The following is a 26011-nucleotide window of genomic DNA, read 5'->3' as shown; positions in this document are numbered from 1 at the left end:
TTATTGGGAAATGGAATTTGATTGTCTTTGACGTCTGTAGGTGCATGTAAGCATGTAATATTAATATAAATAATAATGTTTAGTTATTTTGTTGTTTAGTTGCTAAATTATGGGGTGTGGGAAAACGATTGTGCATTTAAAAAATAATTTCAAATACAGAGGAGAATTTAAAAAAATAAATTTTTACTAACCAAGGTGGTGGTGGGCATATAATTAAAATGTTTGTTCCTATGTTTTCCTAAAATCATTTGAAACTGGAGAGTATGAAATATAAAAAACAACCATTAAAAACCAACTGAAATTTCTAAAATGGAAAAAATGAAGATATGGATAGAGCTTGAAATAGTAGTAGTAGTTTTTTTAAGAATTAAAAAAAGACATTCGACATTCGCTATATTATAAAAAGGATGTAATATTATGTATTTTCTTTCATAAACACTTTAAAGTTAAATTATTTTTTTTATATGTAAAGTAGATATTAAATATGTATGTATAAAAATATTAGTAAACATAATAATAATTAATTAATAATAAAACAGCAACAATTAACAGAGTTCTTATAATTTTATACTTATAAAACTTAATATAACATACCACTTTTCATTATATTCTTTTCTATTTTAAACTTTTTGAAAATTTAGTTAAAATTTTTTTTTAAAAATAAAAATATTTTTTTCTTAAGAGATCAATTGTTTTGTTTTTGGGGTATTTACAAATTTGTAACTATTCTTTACTATGTTTTTTTTTTAAAATTTTTCTTTTTTTTATGAGTTTTAATTTATATTTTAGTCCTGGGTCGGTTCCACTCACCTGCATCAAATACTGTATCATCATTGTCATAATCATTGAAAGATGATTCATGCAATTCAGTTTCCTGTGAATTTTCCACAATATTACCTGTTGTTGAGGGCGTATTCTTGCAACCGAACCACCAGTGGGCTGAAGGGCGGGGGAATGGAGGATCAGCAGAATCGACCTGTTAAAGAAAAACATAATTAAACAATTGTAATTTAGCAAAAAACATAATTTAACAATTGTAATTTAATAATTCTTTATATTTTACTTACTGCAAATGTTCTATCGTTAAACCGATAGTATTTGTCACCCTTAAAGAAGTAGGTATAACCATTGGTGTATTGTAAGGCAGCATCTAAACTATTTGGCAAGCCTTCCCAATTTGAAATGGGCTTAGGGTAGCTGGACTTAACTGGTGGTCTCTTCAAGGGGTCAAAACGCCAGAATTTACTGCCCTTGTAGAAGTAAATTTTGCCATTACCGCCCCAAACCATGGCAGCATCCAAATGATCGGGTACGCCGGTGAAACCTTCACTAATCTCTTTGGGATAGTCGCCATCCATTTGACGGCCATTGTAGCGCCAATATTTGGTACCCTTGAAGAAATACGTTTTGCCATTTTTATACGTAAAAGCAGCATCAATATCGGCTAAAGCGAATTAAATCAAATTATTAATAAAAACAAGAATGGAATATTTAATTAAAAGTACACCCACCTGGTAAACCTGGCCATCCTTCCGATATAAGTTTGGGATAACCATCGGCAACTGAGTTTTCGGTAAGCTTATAATATTTATTACCCTTGAGAGCATATGTCTGGCCATCGGCTGAATTGAAGAGAGCATCGATTTTGGGATCTTTACACAACTGATCATCACGGGGTGTACGTGGTGGAGCAAAGGCGGGTCTTTGTGTGGTACGTGGGAAGGCACCTCCGCTAGTGGGATTGTGTCCATTACTACCACTTGAGGAAGATTTTTTGCCATACAAGGCTTGTATGGCTAAAACATCGTCAGAATCCAATTTGAAAACAGGTTCAAAGCCACGATAGAAAGGAGCCATTAGAGCCGAACGTACATCTGAATGTGATAAACCCAAAGAGTGACCAAATTCATGGGCAGCTACTTGGAATAGATTGGTGCCACGAGGACTGCCAATGGTCCATACTTCAGCATCATCAAAATGAGCATCTCCACCAAACACGGGGAAGAAAGCATGAGCCAAAGTACCACCCACACCATCGAAAGCATCACCATCACCATGTTCACTTTCAACAAATCTAAAATTACACAAATTTTATATGTATTAAAACCATGTATGAATTTTATTATTGTTAAAGCTTAGCTAGCAAACTTACTTAATTTCAATATGTACTGGTCCAGAACTTTTGGGTGTAAAACTGAGATCTGTATATTCACTCCAGACAGCAAAAGCTCTAGAGATTTCAGCATCAACATCAGGTTTCTTCAAACGCTTGGGGTATTTGGAGATTTTGTAGGTTAAAGCCTTTACACGCCAACGGCTGCCTTGAAGGGCATAACGCTTTGAGCGATTGTCATTGCCAAAGCCCACCTTATCGCGTACACCACAACGAGGCAGTGACATTAATTCCATGGTTTCGGAGTCCAGATCACCGGTCACATTCAAACCGGCAAAACTTTGAAAATCCTGCACAGCTTTGAACCAGGTATTGGCATCCAGGAGACCACCATTGGCAGAATTGCGAGCGGAGGCGGGTAAGTAACCAAATTGTGATAAATATATCTGCAAGAAGATATAAATAGGAAATAAGTAAAGATGATTAAAATAGGTTATTTTATAGAATAATAAGCTTTTAAAATTGTATCAGACACCTTTTATTAAGGCTACAGTTTTCATACTTCTAAATCTTTTAGTTAAATTAAAAGCTTTTAAAGCGGAATTTTGGCTTTTTCAACTTTAAATAAGTAAAGTTTACACTTTATTTTAACTAATAATATCTAAAAAGCTTTTTAGAAACTTTCTAATCGTATATATTTATAACTCCAAATATTTTCATGTTCAAATTAAAGCTTTTGCTTGATAAAATTGTTTTTATAATTTATTTCTCTAAAGTGTTTCTTACTCATTAAATTTGTTTATACATTGACCACACATTCCTTATAAAATTCACCAAAAGTCATTAGAATACAACAAAAACTCACTTTCATTAATAAATAATTTTGTAATTGGCGGGGTTTAACGGTCATGATGACATTACAATTTAAATAAATCATCAATAAATTAAAAACAAACAAAAAAAAAACTTTCAAAAAATCACGTTTAACATGTGAGACATGAAATTTACTGATAAATTACCAATGAAAAACATGTGCATTGTTTGCAAAAAAATAAATAAAATAAACAAATTATAAACAATTACCTTATAATGCATTTGAATTATTTATTTGAGACAAACAGGACGATTTATAAGAAATTTTAAAGGAAAGTTTTTATTAGGAAATTCTGTTATACACAAATTTGTCCATAGAAAAAATAGTTATACACAATATTTTCTATAGAAAAAAACTGTTATACGGAATTTTTTTATGGAAAAACTGTAAACAAAATTGTTTCTATAGAAAACAAATTGTTATATAAAAATTTTTCTATAGAAAAAAAATTTTATAAAAAAAATTTTCTATAGAAAAAACTGTTATACACAAAATGTTCTATACAAATGACTGTTGTACACAAAGTGTTCTATAGCAAAAACAGTTATACACAAAATCTTCTATAGAAAAAAACGGTTATACACAAAATTTCTATTGAACAAATTATATACAAAGAATTTTTCTATAGAAAAAACTGTTATACACAAATTTTTCTATAGAAAAAACTGTTATACACAAATTTTTTATAGAAAAAAACTGTTATACATAAATTTTCTATAGAAAAAATGTTATACAAAGAATTTTTCTATAGAAAAAAACTGTTATACAAAAAATGTTGTATAGAAAAGACTGTTGTACACAAATTTTCTATAGAAAAAATGTTACACAAAGAATTTTTCTATAGAAACAAACTGTTATACAAAAAGTGTTCTATAGAAAAACTGTTATACATAAAATGTTCTATAGAGAAAACTGTTATACACAAATTTTTTATAGAAAAAAACTGTTATACAAAAAATGTACTATAGAAAAAACAGTTTTACACAAATTTTTCTATAGAAAAACTGTTATACATAAAATGTTCTAAACAAAATACTTATACACAAATTTTCTATAGAAAAAAACTGTTATACAAAAAATGTTCTATAGGAAAAAATTGTTATACAAAAAATATTCTATAGAAAAGACTGTTGTACACAAATTGTTCTATAGAAAAAACTGTTATACAGACAATTTACTCTAGAAAATCCTGTTGTTCTCCAGATTTTTTACAGAAAAAAATATTTAACGCAAGGGATGTGAGGGCCCTTGCGTTAATCAATTGATCTCATTTTATGCTTTGAAGGGAGTTTAAAGTTGTATATTTTATTATTCAGTTATTTTATTGATCAGTAAACAGTTAAACAGCCTTGAATTGTATAAAATTGGAGGTTTAAACCACGGTTTTATTAACCTATTTATTAAAAAAAGATTAACTCAAGGTTTAGCAGAACTTGGTTTAATTCTGAAATAAGATTATATTAAAACAAATATTTTTTAGGTTAACTGCCTGTTTCTCTAAATGCGAACGAACATGTTCTTTCGTATTTTATATTGAAAATAACAACAAAATTTTAAATTTATTTGTTGTTTTCAATTTAAAATAGGAAAGAAAACGTTAGTTCGCATTCAGAGAAACGGGCATTAAAACTTCCCATTAATAATAAGAATTTATAGATATTACACTAACTGCAGGACATAATTTTAGTTTTACAAATTTAAATTACGTGGTAAATTTAATTACAAGTTAGTTACAGCAATAATACTGTGATACTGTTTCTGTAAAAATATTGTATACTAAAACCAGTGGTTAGCGCTAACTTTAGTTTAATATTTGATTGTTAACCGAGGTTAAAAGCAGAACTAGACTTGTTATTATCTATTTATTAATTGCAAACCAGACATTTTATTGAACAATTTTGAGGTATTTTTCCGTTAAAAAATTGTTATGGCAACATTCCAGGCTAATTAAGTGATTCATTTAATTGCTAATTATTACCAAATAGCTAAATCTCTAAAAGGTTCTAAGAAGCAACGCTTTTGTGCACAACATAATTAATTTAATTGCGTTTAACTGAGAAAAACTAAACTAACGGAAAATTAATTAGCCATGCAACAAACAACATTATTCTAACGTTTAATTTTGTAAGTTATTGAACTGCCAGTTAATTGAATTTGAAAACAAACTACCCGTTTTCCGATGCCGTACACTGACTGACCTTGTTGCCAGCGTAATTACAATTGAGAGATTACCATTTTGAAAAATCCCGATTTCCTTACTTTCAATTAGAAATTCTAAGCAAACAATTTCAAGATGCTCCAAGTGTTAGTTACAATTTAATTATATTTCTAATTTGTTAACTATTTAACACACAATAAAGTTGTTGTAAAAATAGAAACGAAACGAAAAAATAACACGTATAAACTTCCTTGTAGCATCAAATTATTTGTATTTCAAATAAATCACAATATTTAAGCGTTTGTTTTTCGTTTTCTTTGTGTTTATTTATTTCAATTTGTTTAAACAATTCATCTCAACTCACACTTTAATTACACGCACTGAATAAATAATTAAATATTGTTTTATTTCGATATTTTTTTTTTTGGCATGAGTAACCATAAATACAAATATTAAAAAAAAAAATAATAATAATCGGGATTGATAGTTTAGTAAACAAATCTAGAATTTTAATAATAATAATAAGTAGTAAACTAATTAAAGCTTTTAAAGAAATAAATAATTTGGTTAATTATTTAAATATATAAATAGATTTCAATTTGATTTATTTGTATATAAAAGAATTTTGAAATTATATATGATAATAGTTCCGGAATGACGAATGTGTTGTCCATTAAAAACCATCTTTAGTTACTCTCTTAACTACTTGCAAGGCTTTTGGCAGCTGAATTTAGACAGCTAGTGAAATTGCTATAGAATGGTAGTCACTATGGTGCCTTTAATAAATCTCCCTTAAATGACAAACTATTCAGTGAAATTCTATTTAGCAAAAGAAAAAATCAAAATACCTTTAAATAAAACTCATAAATTTCACAATGTCAAGACACTTTTTTAACGCATTTCTTTGAAATTTATCACTTTATTTTGTTTTGTGTGTAGAAGAAGCCGCCTTTTATTAAAAGGCTAAACAAATAGTAAAAAATATCCTTATTTGTGTTTCAATGTCATATTTTTTTACGCTTAGTGAAAAAAAAAATAACATAAAAGAAGCCAGTTTTCAGGCTGAACTAACGTTCAGTTTATCTGATCGCCATAAATTATTAAAGTGGCATACATATTGTATTGTAAATAAATATTGTATGGTTGCTTGCTATATTCTTTATTATTATTTTCCTATGGAATTTTTATAAAAAAATGCATTTTACTACAACATAAACCAAGTGATTTATTGCTAGAATGACGTTTTAGAACAAAGATTTACAAAATATTGTATTAATTGCAAGAGAATTGATCGAAACATATTGCAATAATATTTCCCCTTAGCGCCAAATTATCATATTATGTTGATAAACATTAGCAACATGCTAATTATTCGGCCACATGAATGACAAATTCGTTTGGGTGTTAGGTTAGATTTATGATTTGGCATGAGCCAAATGCATTTCGTTTCCTGCAACACGTTTCTAGCTAAAATTTCGTTGCTGCTAAAAAAAACATTTTATTTATTATATTTAAAAATAGAAAACATTTCAAGTTCTATATTATATAAGGCAATGGTATGTTGCCAGCAACATGTTGCCTAGATGTTGCATATAGTAGAAATGAAATAATTGCACAGAAATCATATATCATAAGATAAGTATAACCAAAAAATTATTTAAAAGTAAAAAAATAATGCTTAAAGACATACATATTTATGAAAAATTTTTGAATTAAAAGTTCCTCAAAACTGTTATTTTCAATATGATCATTTATACATGAATTTAGTTTAGAGACCCATAAAAGTTCTGCTGAAATTATTTATCTATTTCCATTTATATTTCAATAAAAAACTATAACTTTTCCTAATGTTTTATAATCAAATTTATTACCAGCAACATGTTGCCAGTTAATGGAATTTATATATTTAAGCCTTGTACATTTAATGAGTTTAATAATTGTGATTGCTGTTTATGCTTCTAAGAGCCTTATTTCTAGAAATCGACCATATAAGTGAATTTTAAACAAAAGAGTCTGTTTCAATTAGTTTAAAACTTATTTAATGCTGCCAGCAACATGTTGCTTAAATCAAATTTTATTAAAAATTGTGTAAAATATCTGAAATTACTTTGTTTTTGTTTAGTAAAAATAATAGAGAAGCTTTGTATGTTGCCAGCAACATGTTGCCCATAAAATGTTTACTTTCATGTTCTTTATTTATGAGACACTAATTTCGTTTAGTAAAAATAACAGAGAAACTTTGAATGTTTACAGCAACATGTTGCTCTTAAAATGTTTACTTTTAATTTCTTTATTTATGCAATTTTCTACAAAAATCTCTCACTAAAATAATATTATTAAACAATTTCAAAATATGTTTATTACCTGCAACATGTTGCGTATAAAAGATATTCCCATGTTGCTTAAATCAAATTGTATTAAAAATTATGTAAAATAACTAAAATAAATCTAATTTCGTTTGGTAAAAATAATAAAGAAACTTTGAATGTTGCCAGCAACTTGTTTCCAATGTAATGTTCCTTATTTATGAAACAATGATTTCGTTTAATAAAAATAACAGAGAAACTTTAAATGTTTCCTGCAACATGTTGCTCAAAAAATGTTTACTTTTAAGTTTCTTATTTATGCAAATTTCTAAAAAAAACCTCTCACTAAATTTAATATTATTAAACAATTTCAAAATAAGTTTGTTGCATGCAACATGTTGCGTATAAAAGTTATTCCCATGTTGCTTAAATCTAATTGTATTAAAAATTATGTAAAATAACTAAAATAAATCTAATTTTGTTTAGTAAAAATAAAAGAGAAACTTTGAATGTTTTCAGCAACATGTTGCTCATAAATGGTTTACTTTTAAGTTAAATTTATACAAAAATATATCACTAAATTTAATATTATTAAAAAATTTCAAAATAAGCTTGTTGAATTCAACATGTTGCGTCTTAAAGTTAGTACCATATTTATGAAGAATTCTAAGAAAATCTATTATATATAACTTGATGTTAGATAAACAAATAATTCAAATTTGCCAGCAACATGTTGCTTAAATAAAATTATATTAAAAATTATGTAAAATATCTGAAATTACTTGGTTTTCGTTTAGTAAAATTAACAGAAAAACTGCATGTTGACAGCAACATGTTTCTTATGTATTTATTAAATTTCTACAAAAACCTATTTCTTAATATAATTTTTTTAAATTTAAAAATGCTTGTAATTTTTAAGAAAAATTCTACGAAAATCTTTTCCATACTTAGATGTTAGTTTAAATCTGTTTAAAATCTCTGGAATTTTGCCAGCAACATATTGCTTAAACAAAATTAGAGAAAAAAGTGAAATAAAAACTCTATAAAAGAACAGTGATTTGGTGAATTAATAATAATGAAAAAGGTATTTAAATGTTGCCAGCCACATATTGCTTGTAATAATTAATATTTAATTAAAAAATTTCAAATCATTGTAGCCAGCAACATTTAGCCAATGAAATAGATAAAAATATAGCAGTTAATTTGATAATGACATTAAAACCCATTTTAATGTTGCCTGCAACATGTTGCCCATAAAACTTATAAGTTTAACCCCATTTTTCTTTTTAGCAAAAACGTTGACAAAAAGAAAACCTTTGATTGAATACGTTAAACTCTATTATCTACTATATTTTTATTTAATTATTCTAAACAACAAATTTGTACAAATACGGCATTCAGCCACCTTAAACAGAGTTCAATAAACTTTATGTAAATTTGCCATTTAACAACGAAATAATAATAATAATGTTTTAAACAATCACACTCAAAATCAGCCAAAATTATTAACTACTACTCACATACACACAATTTGTTTAAACAAACCCCATAAAAACCCTTAGAGCTTTAAAATCGCCAATACATTGACAATAAAAAACTAAACCGCATAGATTTTTGCCGTAGACAATTTTAAACATTTAAATAAAAAACTACTCGTACTCGTGCTCGTGTTAATAAAAAATACTTCCTCCCTGGAATAAATAAAATTAAATAAAAAAAATAAAACTTTAAACTTATATTCTGTTGCGGCCATATAAATAAACAAAAACTTCTTACGATTATAAATCCAAAAATTAATGCCTGTATATAGAAAAATCATCTAGAAAGACGCGAGCGAATTGTATAAACGTCAGTCAGTAAGTAAATGTATATAAACATTTTATGTGTCTTTTGTTTTAACTCTCCCCCTTCTCAGAGGGAGACAAAATTTGTCCATAATATTGGTCATGCGAGTACTTAATATTATTAACACAGTAACACGCAGTTCGTATTAATATTGGTCTGTCCAACCGTCTCCATGTTATGCAAGTTTCTCTGAGTGATTTTATTTTTTTTGGCCACAAATTCCGTATTTAATATGTCAATCACATAGTTCCATAATAACAGCTTAATAATTTTAAAACAAATTGATGATATTAAATAAGATAGGTTTTTTTTTTGAAAGCGATATAATTTGTAGAGGCAAAATTTTACAAATTATATTGTGGCCAAAACAAAAGTGCCAAATAAAATGGCTTGAAATTGGTTAAACATGTTTATAAATTAAAACTAAAAGAGTGTAGAGTAGTGATCTTGAACTTGTAAGGGTAAAAGTTGATTTAAATATTTTTAAAAGAAATAAGGAAATGTGTAACAGCAACGTGTATGTGGCTGGTAGAATTTTTAATTATTTAAAAATGTTTTCTTAATAACACATGTAAATGAGCAAATCTGTTTTAAATATTTTAGTTTCATTGTTAATAATTTTTTGGAAGTATGTATCAGCAACATGTTGCTGGTTATTATTTATAGACAATATTTTTAATGTAAATAATAATTTCTAAAGTTAACAATGTTTATAAACATTGTTGCTATAATTATTATTGTATATATATGGACAAATATAAATTGTTTTTATAAATTGCAATTGAAAACAAATCTTATTTATTAGCAACAAATTTTTTACATATTTCCAATAACAATATTGAATATTTTCATTAAAAGCACTGCTTAGTAACTTTTATGTAAAAAAGAAAAGTTTTCATTAAAAATTGTTTATTAATTAAATTAATTATTTTAAGAACACAACAAGGTCTTTCTATGAGGACTTCCGATTTGTGACAGTTCATAGTTTGATTGTTGAAGCTATCTATGGCAAATTGGCTGTCATTTATTCAAAATGCTAAAATTTGTTTAACATTTTACGTTGACGCTATTATAAATATATGTTTTTCATAAAAAACTAGTTTTACTTGTTTGTCAAAAATTTACTTTTTACTGCTTTTTCCAACAAAGTACTATTTACTATTTTTAGTAAAATTTACATAAATTCCACGTAAAGAGGTTGCTTAAAATATCAAATTTAAATTTCTGGAAAATTCTCTAAAAAGTACTTTTTTATTACTTTTCAAAAAGTTTTTTATTTCTTTATTTTTTATAAGAAATCTAGCTAAATATAAGTTTTTTTATACGAAAAATTAGTTTTACTTGTTTTTTCAAAAAAGTACTTTTTTACTACTTTTTTCAACAAATTACTATTTACTATTTTTTCTGAAAATTCACATAATTTCCACGTAAAGAGGTTGCTTAACATATCAAATTTAAATATTTTAGTAAATTTCTTGAAAATTATCTAAAATGTACGTTTTTACTACTTTTCAAAAAGTTTTTTTTTCTAAATTTTTTATAAGAAATCAAGCTAAATATAGGTTTTTTATAAGAAAATCTAGTTTTACTTGTTTTTTAAAAAAAGTACTTTCTTACTACCGTTTTCAACAAGGTATTATTTACTATTTTTTCTGAAAATTTACATAATTGCAATGTAAAGAAGTTGTTTATCATATGAAATTTAGATTTGTTAGTACATTTGGTTTATCACTATTTTCTAAAAAGTACTTTTTTACTACTTTTCAAAAAGGCTTTTATTTCTCTATTTTTTAATAAGAAATCAAGCTAAATATAGGTTTCTATAAGTTTAACTTGATTTTTTTAAATGTACTTTTTTTACTACCTTTTATAAAAAAGTACTTTTTACCAATTTGTTTATAAATTTACAAAATTTCAATGTAAATAGGTAAAATAACTTATACAATTTTTATTTTTATCCTAATAAAAGATTTTCCTTATTTTACTACAGTTTTTCCAAAAACTACTTTTTTAATACTTCTTCAAAAAGTTATTTTTTATAAGAAATCAAGCTGAAAGTGTATTTTTATAACAAAAACTTGGTTTACCACTACTTTTCATAATAGTACTTTTTCACTACTTTTTTCAATAAAGTACTATTTACTAATTTTTCTGATAATTTGCATAATTAATTTATGTAAGAGGTTGTTTAACATATGAAATTTAATTTTTTTAAAAATTTCTAAAAAAGTACTTTTTTACTACTTTTCAAAAAGTTTTTTATTTCTTCATTTTTATATGAAATCAAGCTAAATATAGGTTTTTATAGAAAAATCTAGTTTTATTTGTTTTTTTAAAAAGTACTTTCTTTACTACCTTTGTTAAAAAAGTACTTTTTACCAATTTGTTTATATATTTACAAAATTTCAATGTAAATAAGTAAAATAATTTATAGAATTTTTATTTTTATCCAAATAACAGATTTATCCTGTTTTTCCAAAAACTACTTTTTTAATACTTTTTCAAAACGTTTTTTTCTTTATTTTTTACAAGAAATCAAGCTGAAAATGTATTTTTATAACAAAAAGTTGGTTTACTACTACTTTTCATAATAGTACTTTTTCACTACTTTTTTCAACAAAGTACTATTCACTATTTTTTCCCAAATTTACATAATTTTAATGTAAAGAAGGTGTTTACCATATGAAATTTAATTTTTTAATAAATTTCTAAAAAATTCCTTTTTTTATTTCTTTTCAAAAAGTTTTTTTCTTTATTTTTTATAAGAAATCAAGCTAAATATAGGATTTTTATAAGAAAAACTAGTTTTACTTGATTTTTAAAAAAAGTACTTTCTATAAAATATTTATATGTATGAACACAAGTGAGGCTATATAGTTTTTTAGTTTTAACTTTAACCCTTTAATTTTACACAGCAACTTGTTTTCTACTACACTTACTAGCAACTTGTTGCAAAACACAGAAACACTTGTAAAATCATTGAAATTTCATTAAGTGGAATTTCTCAAGTATTTTGTGTTAGATGAAGCTACTTAACATAAATAAATTTAAGTTCAAACCACATTTTCAAGCTTTATTAATCATAGAAAATTGAATACAAAATATTTTTGTATGGAAATGCATTGACAAGACTAAAAAATAAATTTGTAACATGCATTAATATTTCAAGACTAACAAAGACAATGAAATTGTATTCATTCAAAAAAGATATAAAATATCTAAATAAAAAAAAAACTGAAATATACAGACACTTAACATAGACTTATATGAAACATGCAACATCTTCGATAAAAAAACAGAAATAAAAAATTGTGCAGTTCAAGTGAAAGGGGTGTGTATCTAAAGTAAAAAAAAATAAATAACAGATATCTAGCAGATACTTATAAACATTATGTAGGTCTGTATTTGTAATGCAATAAACTGTCAAAATGTTGTACAACATAAAAAGTATGGTGCTTACGATATGGGAAACATGAACGAAAACAAGTGATATCATTTTTCAAAACAATACTTAAAGTATCCGCTGAATAATTAAAACTGGGTCATAGAATAAACAAAAAAAAAAAAACAAATACTACATTTATACACATTTGTACATCATTCTGTTGGCTTATTCATTCATTAATTTCGAATTGGATTTTTCTTTATTTTTTCCAGTCTCGTTTTATATCTTCAAAGTTTAGATCTGATGGAAAAAAGAAAAAAAAACTTAAAAGAACTCAAAAGTTCTAAGTTAAATCCGTGTAAAAAGGAAAAAAAGGTCATGGTTATTTTATGCATGTGTTTTAGCATGTTTTTGCATTTGTATTCGTTTAAGAAACATAAAACCTTTGACCCTTCAGGTGGTATTTCTTTTCTAAAGCCGTTTTTTTGATTTCCATCTCTTTCTTTTTATGTGTGTTTTTTTTTACAATTGCAAAATGTTGATACTACACCTTTGTGTTGCTATAGTTTAGTTTTTTTTTTACCTGCAAGTCAACATAAAAATAGTTTTGTGTGAGGATTTTGTTAGTTTTTCTTATAATTTCCTGGTATTTTGCTTGGTTTTTCTTGAGCCAAAGTAATTCTATGGGGTGTTAGAAAGTACTTTGTTACATTCTAACATTTGTTTTGCATAAACAAATAAAAACACTAGCACCAGGAGAAAATTGTGAGGTTAGAGCAAACATTTTTAAGCAAATTTGTAGCAAACTATGTTACAAAAAAAGTGGTAAATTGTAATAAAATATTTGTTAGCAACATTGTTGCCAGAAAACTAATGAACTTTCATATGCATCCAATACAATGATTTTAAATATCTTAAGTTTTAAATAAAAAATATTTCAAAAAAACATTGTTTGAAAACATTGTTGCCAAACATTTTTAAAGCAACATTGTTGTCAAGGGTAATAATGCTAGCAACATTTTAATAAGTTTTCTTTCCTCACAATTTAATTAAAAATACAACATTTAAAATTTAATTTTAATGTAAAAATGTCTCTGGAAACTTTTTAATTATTTAGCTACTCGTACAATTTTATACAAATATACATTTAAAACATGTTGCCAGAAACAAATAAAACATTAGATTTTTCTTTGCTGTCAATTTTTTTTCTGCAAATTTTGCACTCTCATAATTTTAAACAAATACACATTTAAAGCAGGTTGTTAGCAACATTTTAAATTACATTTTCTTTCAAATTTTTACAAGCAACATTTCTAAAATTTGTATTTTTACAGTATCAAATAAATACACATTTAAAAAATTTGTAGTTGTATTTTATTGTAACTAAACATTTCAACATATAATGTTGCTAAGCTATAAAAAATTTTGCCAAATACTTTAGCCTTTTAATAAAGCTTTTTTCTGTGGTAGATCATTAAATAAACAATGTATTTGAAACAATTTTTGTCAGAGTCTTCTATTAATAGTTGTAAACATAAAGTATAATATTTTAAAACATGTTGCCAGCAACATTAAATCTTCAATTTCAAATTATGCTAAAAATCTTGCTAGCAACATTTTAATTTCCTGCTCTCATATCTAAAAACAAATAAACATTTAAAACTTTTTTATTTATATTTCATGTAACCAAACATTTTAAGTAGAAATGTTGCAAAGCTATAAAAAATGTTGCCAAACACTTTAGCCTTTTAATAAAGCTTCTTTCTGTGGTACATCATTAAATAAACAATGTCTTTGAAACAATATTTGCCAGAGTCTTCTACTAATAGTTGTATACATAATGTGTAACATTTTAAAACATGTTGTCAGCAACATTAAATCTTAAATTTCAAATTATGCAACAAATGTTGCTAGCAACATTTTAATAAATTTCCTGCTTTCATAATTAAAAACAAATAAACATTTAAAACATTTTTAGCTATATTTTAAGTAAAAATGTTGCTAAGCTACAAAAAATGTTGCTAAACAATTTAGCCTTTTCATACCGCAATTTTCTGTAGTAAAAGCAAATAAATAACCAAAGTATTTTAAAAAATTATTCTCAGTGTCTTCAATTAACAGTTATTTACATACACTGTAACTTTTTTTGTCCTTTTTGTTTTAATGATTGAAAGAAAACTAAACACCAAACCTGCTAGTTGACCCTATTTAACCAAAAAGAAAAAAATTGCTGACAATAAGACAAAACTACACAGCAACTTGACTAAAAGGATTGTAAAGTAATAGTAAATGTTGTTGTTGTTGTCAGTATATATTGTTTGTTGTAGCTAGTAGACTTCAAACAAAATTGCCTTCAGCAACATTCAAATGTAAAAATATGAAATGAGCAAACAAAAGTGTTGAAGCTGAAAAATGTTGAACTACAAAATTGGACGACAACATTTCGTTGACATTTGTTTTTTGTTTGTTAAATATTTATAGAACTTAAATGTAAAACATGGCCAAAAGGTATGCACTTTTAACGTTTGGCACAAATTTATGCAAATTCAAAAGAATGTGAAAAAATCCATTCATATGTATGACTACAAAAGACAAAAATGATGGCCAGGGTCATATAAAGAAATATATATTCACAGAAATTTTTAAATATATTGAGTTATTTGTAATAATTCCTATTTAAAAATTTCATTTTTATTTAGAAATTATTAAAGTTTTATTTGTGGAAATTGTGTCAATGTAATTTGTTGTTTTTTTTCCTTTATTTAGCAAATCCTAATAATAATTTTCCTGCCATTTGGCCATTTATCTAATACCAATTTTGCTTTATGTTCTTTTTTTTATGGTCATTATTTATAATAAATTGTATTTACTTTTGCCTGTAATGTTAAACAAATGTAGATTAGTGCTAAAAGATTAATGCTTTTAAATTAATTGTAGAAAATTATAGAGAAAGTGATTTAAAAGTATTACAATATGTTGCTAGAGTATTGAAAAAATAGGGTTAAAACTATTACAAAATGAGGTTAGAAATTTAGTTCAATGCTTTAATGTTTTGCAATCAATTTTATAAAGTTTTTAATGTGAAAGAAATTTAACTAAAAGAATTGAAATTGTGTAGCAAATGTTAAGGAAAAGGTATCAGTGTTTTCTGTTAGGGAAAATAAATTGTTAACAACATGTTGCTGGCAATATTTTAAACAAAATTTTAAATATTGCCGGCATAATTATTTTTTATTTTTAATGCCAAGAAATTAAATAATTTAATAATTTGCAAGCAAAGAACACAGATTAAGTTGCTGCATTTATTTACCCTCTGCAACAATGTTGCTAAACAATGTTTCATTAACAAACATATTTGAATTAACATGCTTAATCAGGCTCTAAGTTCTTGCAAGAAAGTAATCAACAATGTTAGATGAGAATATAACTTTTACAGTTTGCGAGAGTCGCCTAAAAAGCCCCTTTTACACCTTCTTTCCCCCAAAGTTTCATTTTTTCCATTTTACCTACAAATTCCTTCACTAACAAATGATAGGATAAGGATATAAATTGAACATAAAACATGTATAAAATTCTAAACATTTTCACTATGTTATGGTTGACATAGAAAAATAATAATTGACAGCTATCTAGTGTACCAGTCATTTATACACTCACATACTTTTACTACATACTACTCGTATTGGAATTATTATTATTATTTTTTTTATTATTTACGAATGCCATTCAATATCATTCACACTTACTACAAAACTACTCGTCTCCTATCGAATCCAAACCAATCGATTCTATTTTTCATTCTCATGCCATCCATATTTCAAACAATTGTTGCTACGTTTGTGTACGCGTTAGTGATAAAAATAATAATTCAAATAATTTTTTTTGAAATCATAATGAAATGATATTTATTAAGTATGCAAATCCTATGTTAAAATGTCATAGAAATAATAATTTGTTATTTGTAGTTGTTTAATATAAAATTGACACATATGACAACAAATACAATGAGATTGAAATGGAATTGTAGTGAAAAAAAGTATTATTTAAATTGATTTATTAATTTTAATATCCGTTTAAAACAGAAAATAAATGAATAATAAAAATAAAATAGGCACAAAGGGTTAATAAACTTGTAAAGAGTGTTAGATTTGAAACTATGTTTTGCATATAATGTTATTGTCAAAAAACTAACAGCTGATAATGAACGTTAGATATAATTAGATATTTTCTATTTAATTAGATTATCTATTCTTTTTAAAAAATATGAAAAATTTCTTTCCTGTTTAATTTTTTTATAAGCATTTACACAAGTGTCAACGATTTGATATGACATTTCATTTTAATCTGTCACAATGATTTTGTTATGCGGAAAAAACGAACAAAAAGGATTTAACTATGAAAATTATTTACATAAGTATGAGTTTTGTATAGGATTAAAATCATTTCCGCTTTTTTAATTTATTTATAAAATCATTATTATATTTATTTTAATCACATAATAATTTATTCAGTTCGTCAATAAAAATAAATTGTCAAAAAGAACATTAAAAAAGGTTGCAATTGCTTGGCATTAAAATGCAAACAATTATTGCAGAGATGCATTTATTCCGTATGGTATTAAACACAGATAAAAACAAGTATTTTTTAAGATGAATCTAATGTCCTAATGATTATTTAAATAAGTAGTTACTATCATTATTTTAAATGTATGGTAATCTGTTATAGGTTAATTAAAACAAAATAATAATAATTATATTTATAGATAAAATTAAAGAGATATATGCATTTATTAGAAAGTATTTGTCTATACTTTGATTACTCACTGTCAAAATATTCTGCAGGTATAAAATAGCTCAAAGGGAAAAGGCTATTTCTTATAAAGTTAATATTCTGGATCCTTACGGATAGCAGAGTCAATATAGCGATGTTCGTCCCTCAACTTCCAAACTATTTACGAACATGAGTGTTCTATTAGCCCAATAAGCATTTTTACTGGAATTCAAGTTGAAAGCAAGTGTAATTCAAGTCTAAAATTATAGTCAAGCAATTGATTTACAGTTGTATTACAATTTATTTCAATACCATTATCCAGTTAAAAGGAAACATAAATTCCAGCCATATGTTTTATGCATAATTACATTTGCATTCAAATCAAATTCCAACAAAATATTCAAGTGCTTGAATTTTAGGGGCTTTGATGCTTCTTGGGAGTATATTGAATATGGATTAGGTTGATATTAATAATTGAAAATCGGTCCATAAAAAATTTAAATTCTACAAAACACTGCTTACATCTCGAATGAATGATTTATCAGCCCAATAAGCATTTTTAATGGAATACAAGATAAAAAGCAAGTGTAATTCAAGCCTAGAATTATAGTCAAGCAATTGATTTACAGTTGTATTACACTTTATTTCAAAAGCATTCTCCAGTAAAAAGTAAACTTAAATTCAAGCCATATGCTTTCAAGTCAAATTCCAACAAAATATTCAAGTGCTTGAATTTTAAGGGTTTTGTTGCTTATTGGGAGTAAAACATTTATATCCCGACCATTTATTAACCGATTTGAAGGGTTAATGTCTGTCTGTCCCAAATAGCTCCAAACATGAATGATATATTGGTTATGGATTAAAAATGATATTAAAAATCGGCATATATAAATGGCTGAGCTAGGATAAACAAAATTAAAATTCTGTTGAAAATCACGTATATCTCGACCATTTATGAATCGATTTATATGATAAAATAGACAAATCAGTTCTATCAGTTTAAAAAGTCGAGGTAGTAAGGATCCGGAATATATATACTTTATATTGTCGCAAATAAAGAATTCACAAACGGATATACAAATTTTAATTATTACGGGGAATTTTAATTTATTTTCTTTATTTAGAAAACGTTCTACAACTTTGACATTAGACAAGCAATTTAAGTGAAAGATAACCTATTTTATAAAGACCTTGTTAACCCAAGTATTAGGTTTTGGGCGATGATTCATAGCAGATTTGGGTGATTCAAAATCGAGAAATATGTATGACCCAAATAGATGGCTGATCATTTTGTGTGAATTCATCTAAATTTCGCATTTTGGTAGGTTATTATTTAAATTTTTGTAAATTATATTTAATATTTAAAATAGTCATACTTTAATTTAAAATAACTGAGTTATAAAAACTTTACTCAAACAATCTATTAATATTATTCCCATTTTAGTGTAATGAAATTTTGAAATCCACTTCAATAGTTTTAAAATTTTAAATAACCCATATTTAATGTTAAAAAACCTGTTCAATAAAATATAGGTTAAGTTTTTTTGTCTTTATTTTGTTGGAAAAATGGAATTTGAAATGAAAATAAAATGAGATCTGTTTACTAAGACAAGTAGCAAGTATTAAAAAGTCAATAAATAATTAATACCACACAGGCAATCATTTAAACATCTAAAGATAGCAGAAAGTTAAACAAATACTTATAGAAAAAGAGCGAACGCTTTTAATCAGGCATGTTACAAGTTTCGAATGAAAATTTTATGAAAATTTACTTATTAGGCATTTAAAGCAGACAAAACAAAAAGCTCTTAAATATTAAGCTGATAAAGCTTTCGAAATTAAATGTTTTAAGGAAGCTTTTCTTATTTAGCTTTCAAAAAGCAAACACGTTTTTAATACTTTTGGGATTTGCTTGGGGCTTAAAATTAAATTTTGTATAATTTATGTTTATTTTGCAAATAGTTTTGAATTCTATGTATTTTATTAAACAATTAATAAAAAAAAATAAATTATAAACGCTTTTTATAATTTATTTCACATAACAATTTGTAATTAAACTCGTACCCTAATATTTACAAACAGTTTTTAAATTTATCAAAGGTTTATAAAACAAATTTTGTTTTGAGTTTTAGAATTAGTTCAAATATATACAATACTTACTAATATTTTTGCCATAGTTTTATCTAAAAACTACGTACTTCCTTCTCTGGCGGAGGAGCAAAAAAAATAGTTGGTTTAAATTGCGGCAAAATAGATCAACTAACTCATTTAAAAGCTCTTTCTTTTTCATGTATCTTTCTGCACTACAACTATTTATTTTTTTGCATTGTACTGCATTCATGACGTAATTAACAAAATATGCAACATGTTGAAACATGTTTTATGCTGTTGTTTTTATTAACCATAGCCACAGTGCTCGTATACGTCAATATGACACAGAAAATTGTAAAGAAAACACCAAAACAGGTTGAAGAAAGAGGCAAACACATACGATATTACATTGTAAAAATAAAAATACGTATGTAAGTTGCAACACAGAGCTAAAACTTTGGAATTGGAAAATAAAATGTGTAGCTTACTGTGAATAGCCTTAATGTTATGCAGGCAAATTAAATAAGAATAAATATAATTTACTAATTTCGTTTTATTAAATAAATAATGAGTTGAAATGAAAGAAATACAACAAAGTTTCTTATTTAATTAACCACTAGTTAACCTTATTTTCTTTTAGATGTATGCATACCCATACATCCATTTAACCTACAGTGGGCAAAGTTTCAACACCCTCAGTTTCAGTTGATGCCACTCCACTTAAGTCATTGACCCACACTAAACGACCTAAATTTATTTCATGTTGATGTATGTATGTACGTACCTACGTATGTACATTCGTACATACATATTTCAGTGTAATTTATTTTCTTCTATATTTTATTTTATTTAACTTTCCTCTTGCTCCTTGTGGCGCTTAAGCTCCATTCGTGCCATTTTACAATATAATTTATATCCTTACGCGTTTATTTAGCCGGAAATTTCAAACACACTGGGAGTTGCAATGATGTTGGTTTGTGTACAAAAGTTCCTATTTAAACGTTGCGGCTTTAAGAGCCAGTTATATGCAACAGTCAGTTTGAAAACGTAAAAGAACTAAATACTCAAGAATTCAGGTATGTATTTGTTTAAATAACTTTTACAAGCTGAATAAAAATAAAGCTTTGAAAGTTAAGGTTTTACCCTAAATAATAAAATAAATACGAAAAAAAGGAAACAGAACGCATGAATAGCCTGGCTTGACATGGCATTTAAGTTTAAAGGGAAATTCAAAAACAAATAGTTTTTCTGCATATTTTTCCACAGTAAATATCATGTCTTTGAGGTAAAATATTCATTCATTTTAGTAAAGTTCATTTGCCTTTTGAGGGGGGCATGTGCCACATTAATTTCGTTCGTTCGTCAATATAATCATAGTGATTTTATTTATTTTGGGCGTTAGTTTTCCTTACATCTTGTTTGTTATACTTAGTATGTAGATGGTAATTTTAGCCATAAATATTAATGGTAACAAGTTGTTGGTTTGCTTTGCTAGATTATAATCTTTTACCAACAACTTAACAATTCTTAAGCGGATTTTTTCTATATATTATCTCACAAATAGTAATAGGAAATGGGAAGTAATTGGGAATATGTTAATGAATGGGGTACATTTTATGCACATTAAAGGAAAAAAAATAGTTTTTGTTAGCTAAGGAAAATTAGAGCTTTTTTTGTAAGAAAGCTAACTACTTAAAGTTTGGCTATTGGACAAATGTTATAACTCTGTATTTTATATATATTTCAGCTTTAAAAAGCTTTGTAATGTCTCTAGAAAATGCATTTGAATCAATTTCAAACTAAAAGCTTAATATGTATGTAGAATATATAAAAATAAATTAATATTTTTTAATTTTAATTAAAAGCTTGAAAAACTATTGAAACTGAATGCTTATTAAATACAAATCTAATTAAAATAATTATATGCCTTTAATTATTTCTTTAAATTTCCAAAAAGCTTGAAAAAAGCTTTTGTGTAAAAAGTTTCCTAACATTGGCAATTAGTATAACACATATACGAAAATAAAAAAGCTTTTTGAGTTAAAATTGTGCCTTATCACATCATTTGTTATAATACATATAAGAATATATTTCCTTGCTAATTTTTTTATATATTGCAACATTATATTTTACATATTTTTAATTGAAATGATTTTCCTTCGCTCTCAAAATATTTCTTTAAAAAAGCTTTTTTTAGTATATATGTACAATAATTTTACACATTTTTATATAAAAAGCCCTTTTGATTAACGAAATTCTACTTGGTTTTTTATATGCAAATAACTTTTAAATATAGATGTATAGCTTTTGCAAAAGCTTTTTTAAATCTTTTAAACTCAAAATAAACAAAATAATTTTATTAAAACATATTAAGATGTTCAATAAGTTTTACTAATTTTGAATAATATAGTTCATTATTTGTATTCGATATTAAAGGATTTTTAAAGAAATTTTGAACTCAAAATTATTTTTTTTCAAAAGCTCTAAATTTTAAAATATTTTCAATATATTTAAAAACCTTTAGTAAAGCAATATCCCATATGTTTATAAATCAGTTACGTCCAGCTCATATGCACAATGTGCTAGCTTTTACAAAAGAGCTTTTGTGCTTTCACTGATATAAATCGTCCTCAAAACAAGTCTACTTCTGAAGCTTTTCAATATAAGAATATATATAGTTCTAAAGCTTTTTTGTATATATAAATATTACTTTATTATTTGTATTCTATCCAGCTTTTAAATAAAAATGGACAGCTTTAGCAAGAAAGCTTTGAATGCATAAGCTTTATTTTTTAACGATTTTTTTTGAAAGCTGGCAAAATCTCTAAATATGTAAAATTTAAAAAGCTTTTGATATTTGGTACATATAAGCTTTTTTCATACAAGTTTTCAAAACTACATTTATTAAAAATAAAAACAATACTGTCTTAAAAGCTTTTAAATAAAAATTGGGAGAATTTGAAAATCCAAATTTATAAATTGAAACAAAGATTTTCAATATATGTATATAAAAAGCTTTAAAAGCTGACAAAAGTTTAAAATTTTTAAATCTTTTGCAACATAGCGGTATTTACTTAAAAATATATAAATATGAAAGCTGTCAAAAGCTCGAAATATGTGAGGCTTTGGCAATCGGCACATGATGACTTAAAAATAGGAATAAATAAAAGAAAATCATACGTAATTTTCAAGGTATATCTTTTTAGAAAAGCTTTTTGCAAGAGACAATATAGTTTCCGCAACTAAAGAATATTTTTTTTAGAGAATTTTGAGTTCTTATTTAAAATGACATTTAATCCCTGTTTCAGTGCGTTGGTACTTACTTGAACCTTCAAAAATCTATTGATTTTTTGTGTAAAAAAAACTAAAAATTATAACAAATTACAGTTAAGATTAAAAATGAGTGCGTGAGTCACGACATTTATGAAAACTTCCTCAACGTAATTCAATATGGAAATTATTAATAAATCCCAAAAAATAAAACCAGCACATATTCAAATATAATACACAAACACATACACAGTGAGAGAGAGACGTCATTACTCATCTACATATTTAGGCATGAAACGGTAAGGATGTAAGATGAATATGTATAAAAGAAACTTTAATTTCCTTGACTTTTATTTGTTGTTTGTGGTTGGTCAGAAAGAAGAAACAATAAAAATTAAGGAAAAAACATTAAGCAGGTGGCAATTATTCATTTAAATGACGCCATTGTTTTATGTTTTATTTATTTGACAAATATTTGACAGCTGACATATTTTTTGTGATTGTGTAAACAAGTAAATTTCTAGGGCAAAAACCAAAATGAAATGAAATTTAATATGTAAGAAGTTTTATTAACAAGGGCAATGTAAAATAGCAGATTTTTTTATATGATTTCGAAATAAATAAAATTTCTAATTGCTTTTGCTTTGTTTTTGTATGTTGTTAGGATGGAAGCTACATTAAAATGTTTGATTTTGCGCCTTTTATTAAATTAAGTTTTGATTTTTTTAGTTTTTTTTTTAATCTTAGCTCCTAAATCATTTTAAATATAGTTTATTATTTATTTTTAATTTGCATTTGGTTTTATTTATTAAAAATGACAGTTATTTATTGTTTTATGTCGGCTTGAAAATGTTTTTAAATAATTTTTCATTTAGTATATTAAAGTGTAAAAACAACAAATATTATTTAACGGGCAATTTTACATTTTTACTGAAAAATCGATTAACACGTTCATAAAGCGGAAATAAACCTTGATGGAAATTTTAGCAACAAAAAGCAAAAAATAAAAATAAAAAAACGAAATTGTATATTAAAGTGTACAATTTAAATAAACCAGTTTGCTCCCCAGTAGCAGTTAGTACATTCATCAAATATTCTATAAACGTTTTTTGAACTACATACATACGCTGTTTCAATGTATTCGTTTTTATTATTTTATTTAAAACACTAGTTTATTTTATGTAGCATAAAAAATAAATCTAAATTTCGTAATAGTTATCGATGATTGTTGATGATTACTTTTTTTTGTCTAAACAAATTACTTTCCTCTAGACAGTGTCTAGAATTTTATAACTGTCTAGCTACTCCCTTTCAAAAATGCTTTGTAAGTAGTGTAGTAGTTTAAGTTTAATGAAGAGTTTGTAACAATGGGCTAATGTTATTGAAAAGGGGAAATAAAAGCTTAAAGATTAGTTTATTGAATACTTTTTGCTTCAGTTCAATAAATATAAACAAACAATTAATATAATAATTTAAGATTTTTGATATGAGCTTTATACCGAAGCTTTTTTAAATAAAAACTCAAAAACTAGCTTTAATTCAATTTGTTTTCGAAAGCTTAATTGGCATTTATGTCAAAAGCTCTTTATAAGTTCAAAGCACACCAATCACTACAAGCTTTTGATATATAAATACAGAATCGTACCGGAATTCTTTAAATCAGGATAAATGATCCGACTATTCCAAAAGTTCCTTTATTATCACCAGGTTACCAGTGGGTCAACACTAAATAGACCATGCTATATACAAATGAATTCCATAGAAAACCACTCATGATGTAGAGCACTAATAAACTTTTACATTTTAAGTTGTCTAATTGACAACTATTTTCCACATGCCAAATGATTCCTAAATTATTATAACATGACTTGGCTACATTTGCAGAAGTTTAAAACAAATGATCAGTTATGACAATGTACTTTGTACTGTTAAATTTTTTAAACCGTAAGGCATTTTCAAATTCGCCTCAATCCGCCAGCAGACACTTTCCCAGGCTAATATGTGTTTGTATGTACATATTCAGTCGAACATCTTAAGCACAAAACTGTCAATTTGCCAAAGACCCCCAAAGCTTAATTGTTGTAACAATAAAATCAATGTTATTGCAATTCTAACTGGCTGCAAAACTCAATACATTTGAAATTGACAGCATTGGCTTTTTCTTAATAACAATAACAATTACGATCGTTAGTTACACGCTTAGCATACGTTTTAAATTAGCAATTTATTGTTTGTATTCCAGAGAATAAAAGAAATAATAAAAAAAATAAACAAATACAAAACCGTATGAAGTAATACAACACCCAACTCTACTGGCCACTGTGCAAAACAAAAATAAATTGCAATTTGACATTGTGCGTAATTTTGTGATCATTTGTTAGAATAAAATTTTAAAATAAACCTAAAATTGAAATTAAACCTTTGATAGGCGAAGTGAAAAGGAATATTTAAACTCTGATTGGTTAAACTTAGAATGGCTTATAAGCCAAAAATGCTTTAAATATTGACTCAAAATTTAAATTAAACATTTCAGAGGGAGTGCTTAAGTTTTAGTTAAACTGTGTTTGGTTAAACTTTCAGTTTTAAGATAGAGGGTTCAGTTTCACATTATATGTTTGATAATGCTATAATATTTGTAGAGTTTTTAACTTAGTTTAACTTAATCCATAGGAAGTATAATTAAACTGTGATTAGTTAAACTTAGAATGTATTATAAGAGAAAAATGGCAACAACCATAAACCTAATATTGAAATTAAACCTTTGAGAGGCAGAGTGAAGAGTTTGATAAGGGAAATATTTAAACCATGATTAATTTAAATTAAAAGTTTGAGAGGTCTATTGAAGAGGGAGTGCTTAAATTTTAGTTAAGTTGGGGTTAGTTAAAATTTCAGTTTTAAGACAGAGTGTGCAGTTTTACATTATTGATTTGGGTAAGGTGTATTTTTTGTAGAGTTGTAAACTGAGTTTAATTTAGAGTCCATAAGAAGGATCAATTAAACTGTCCTTAGTTAAACCAAAAATGGCAACAACCATAAACCTAATATTGAAATTAAACCTTTGAGGGGCTAATTGAAGTGGCAGCGGTTAAACTTTAGTTAAGTTGTGGTTGGTTAAACTTTCAGTTTTAAGATAGAGTATACTAATTTGAAATTTTTTAACTGAGTTGTTAAACTTAGAAAAGCTTATAAAACAAAAATG

The 26011-nt window shown here is 25.8% G+C and overlaps 1 protein-coding gene across 4 annotated transcripts in view; it reads right to left on the bottom strand.

Annotated features, from left to right (window-relative positions):
• The window catches only part of Mmp1 (Matrix metalloproteinase 1), a 47551-nt gene that overhangs the window by 11057 nt on the left and 10483 nt on the right, over positions 1-26011 (bottom strand). For 3 of the 4 annotated variants that reach the window (XM_065514472.1, XM_065514473.1, XM_065514471.1), the window contains exons 2-5: positions 2153-2559; positions 1512-2074; positions 1068-1444; positions 898-976 (exon numbers count right to left, since the gene is read on the bottom strand). In XM_065514472.1, the coding sequence (XP_065370544.1) occupies positions 898-976; positions 1068-1444; positions 1512-2074; positions 2153-2559 (1426 nt within the window). Of the gene's footprint in view, positions 1-810; positions 977-1067; positions 1445-1511; positions 2075-2152; positions 2560-26011 lie in introns of all 4 variants that reach the window. The other variant, XM_065514470.1, reaches the window with a different exon arrangement.

The sequence above is a fragment of the Calliphora vicina genome, chromosome 5 (assembly GCF_958450345.1).
Source record: "Calliphora vicina chromosome 5, idCalVici1.1, whole genome shotgun sequence".
Classification (NCBI taxonomy): Eukaryota; Metazoa; Arthropoda; class Insecta; order Diptera; family Calliphoridae; genus Calliphora; species Calliphora vicina.
This window is presented reverse-complemented; position numbering and strand designations above follow the sequence as displayed.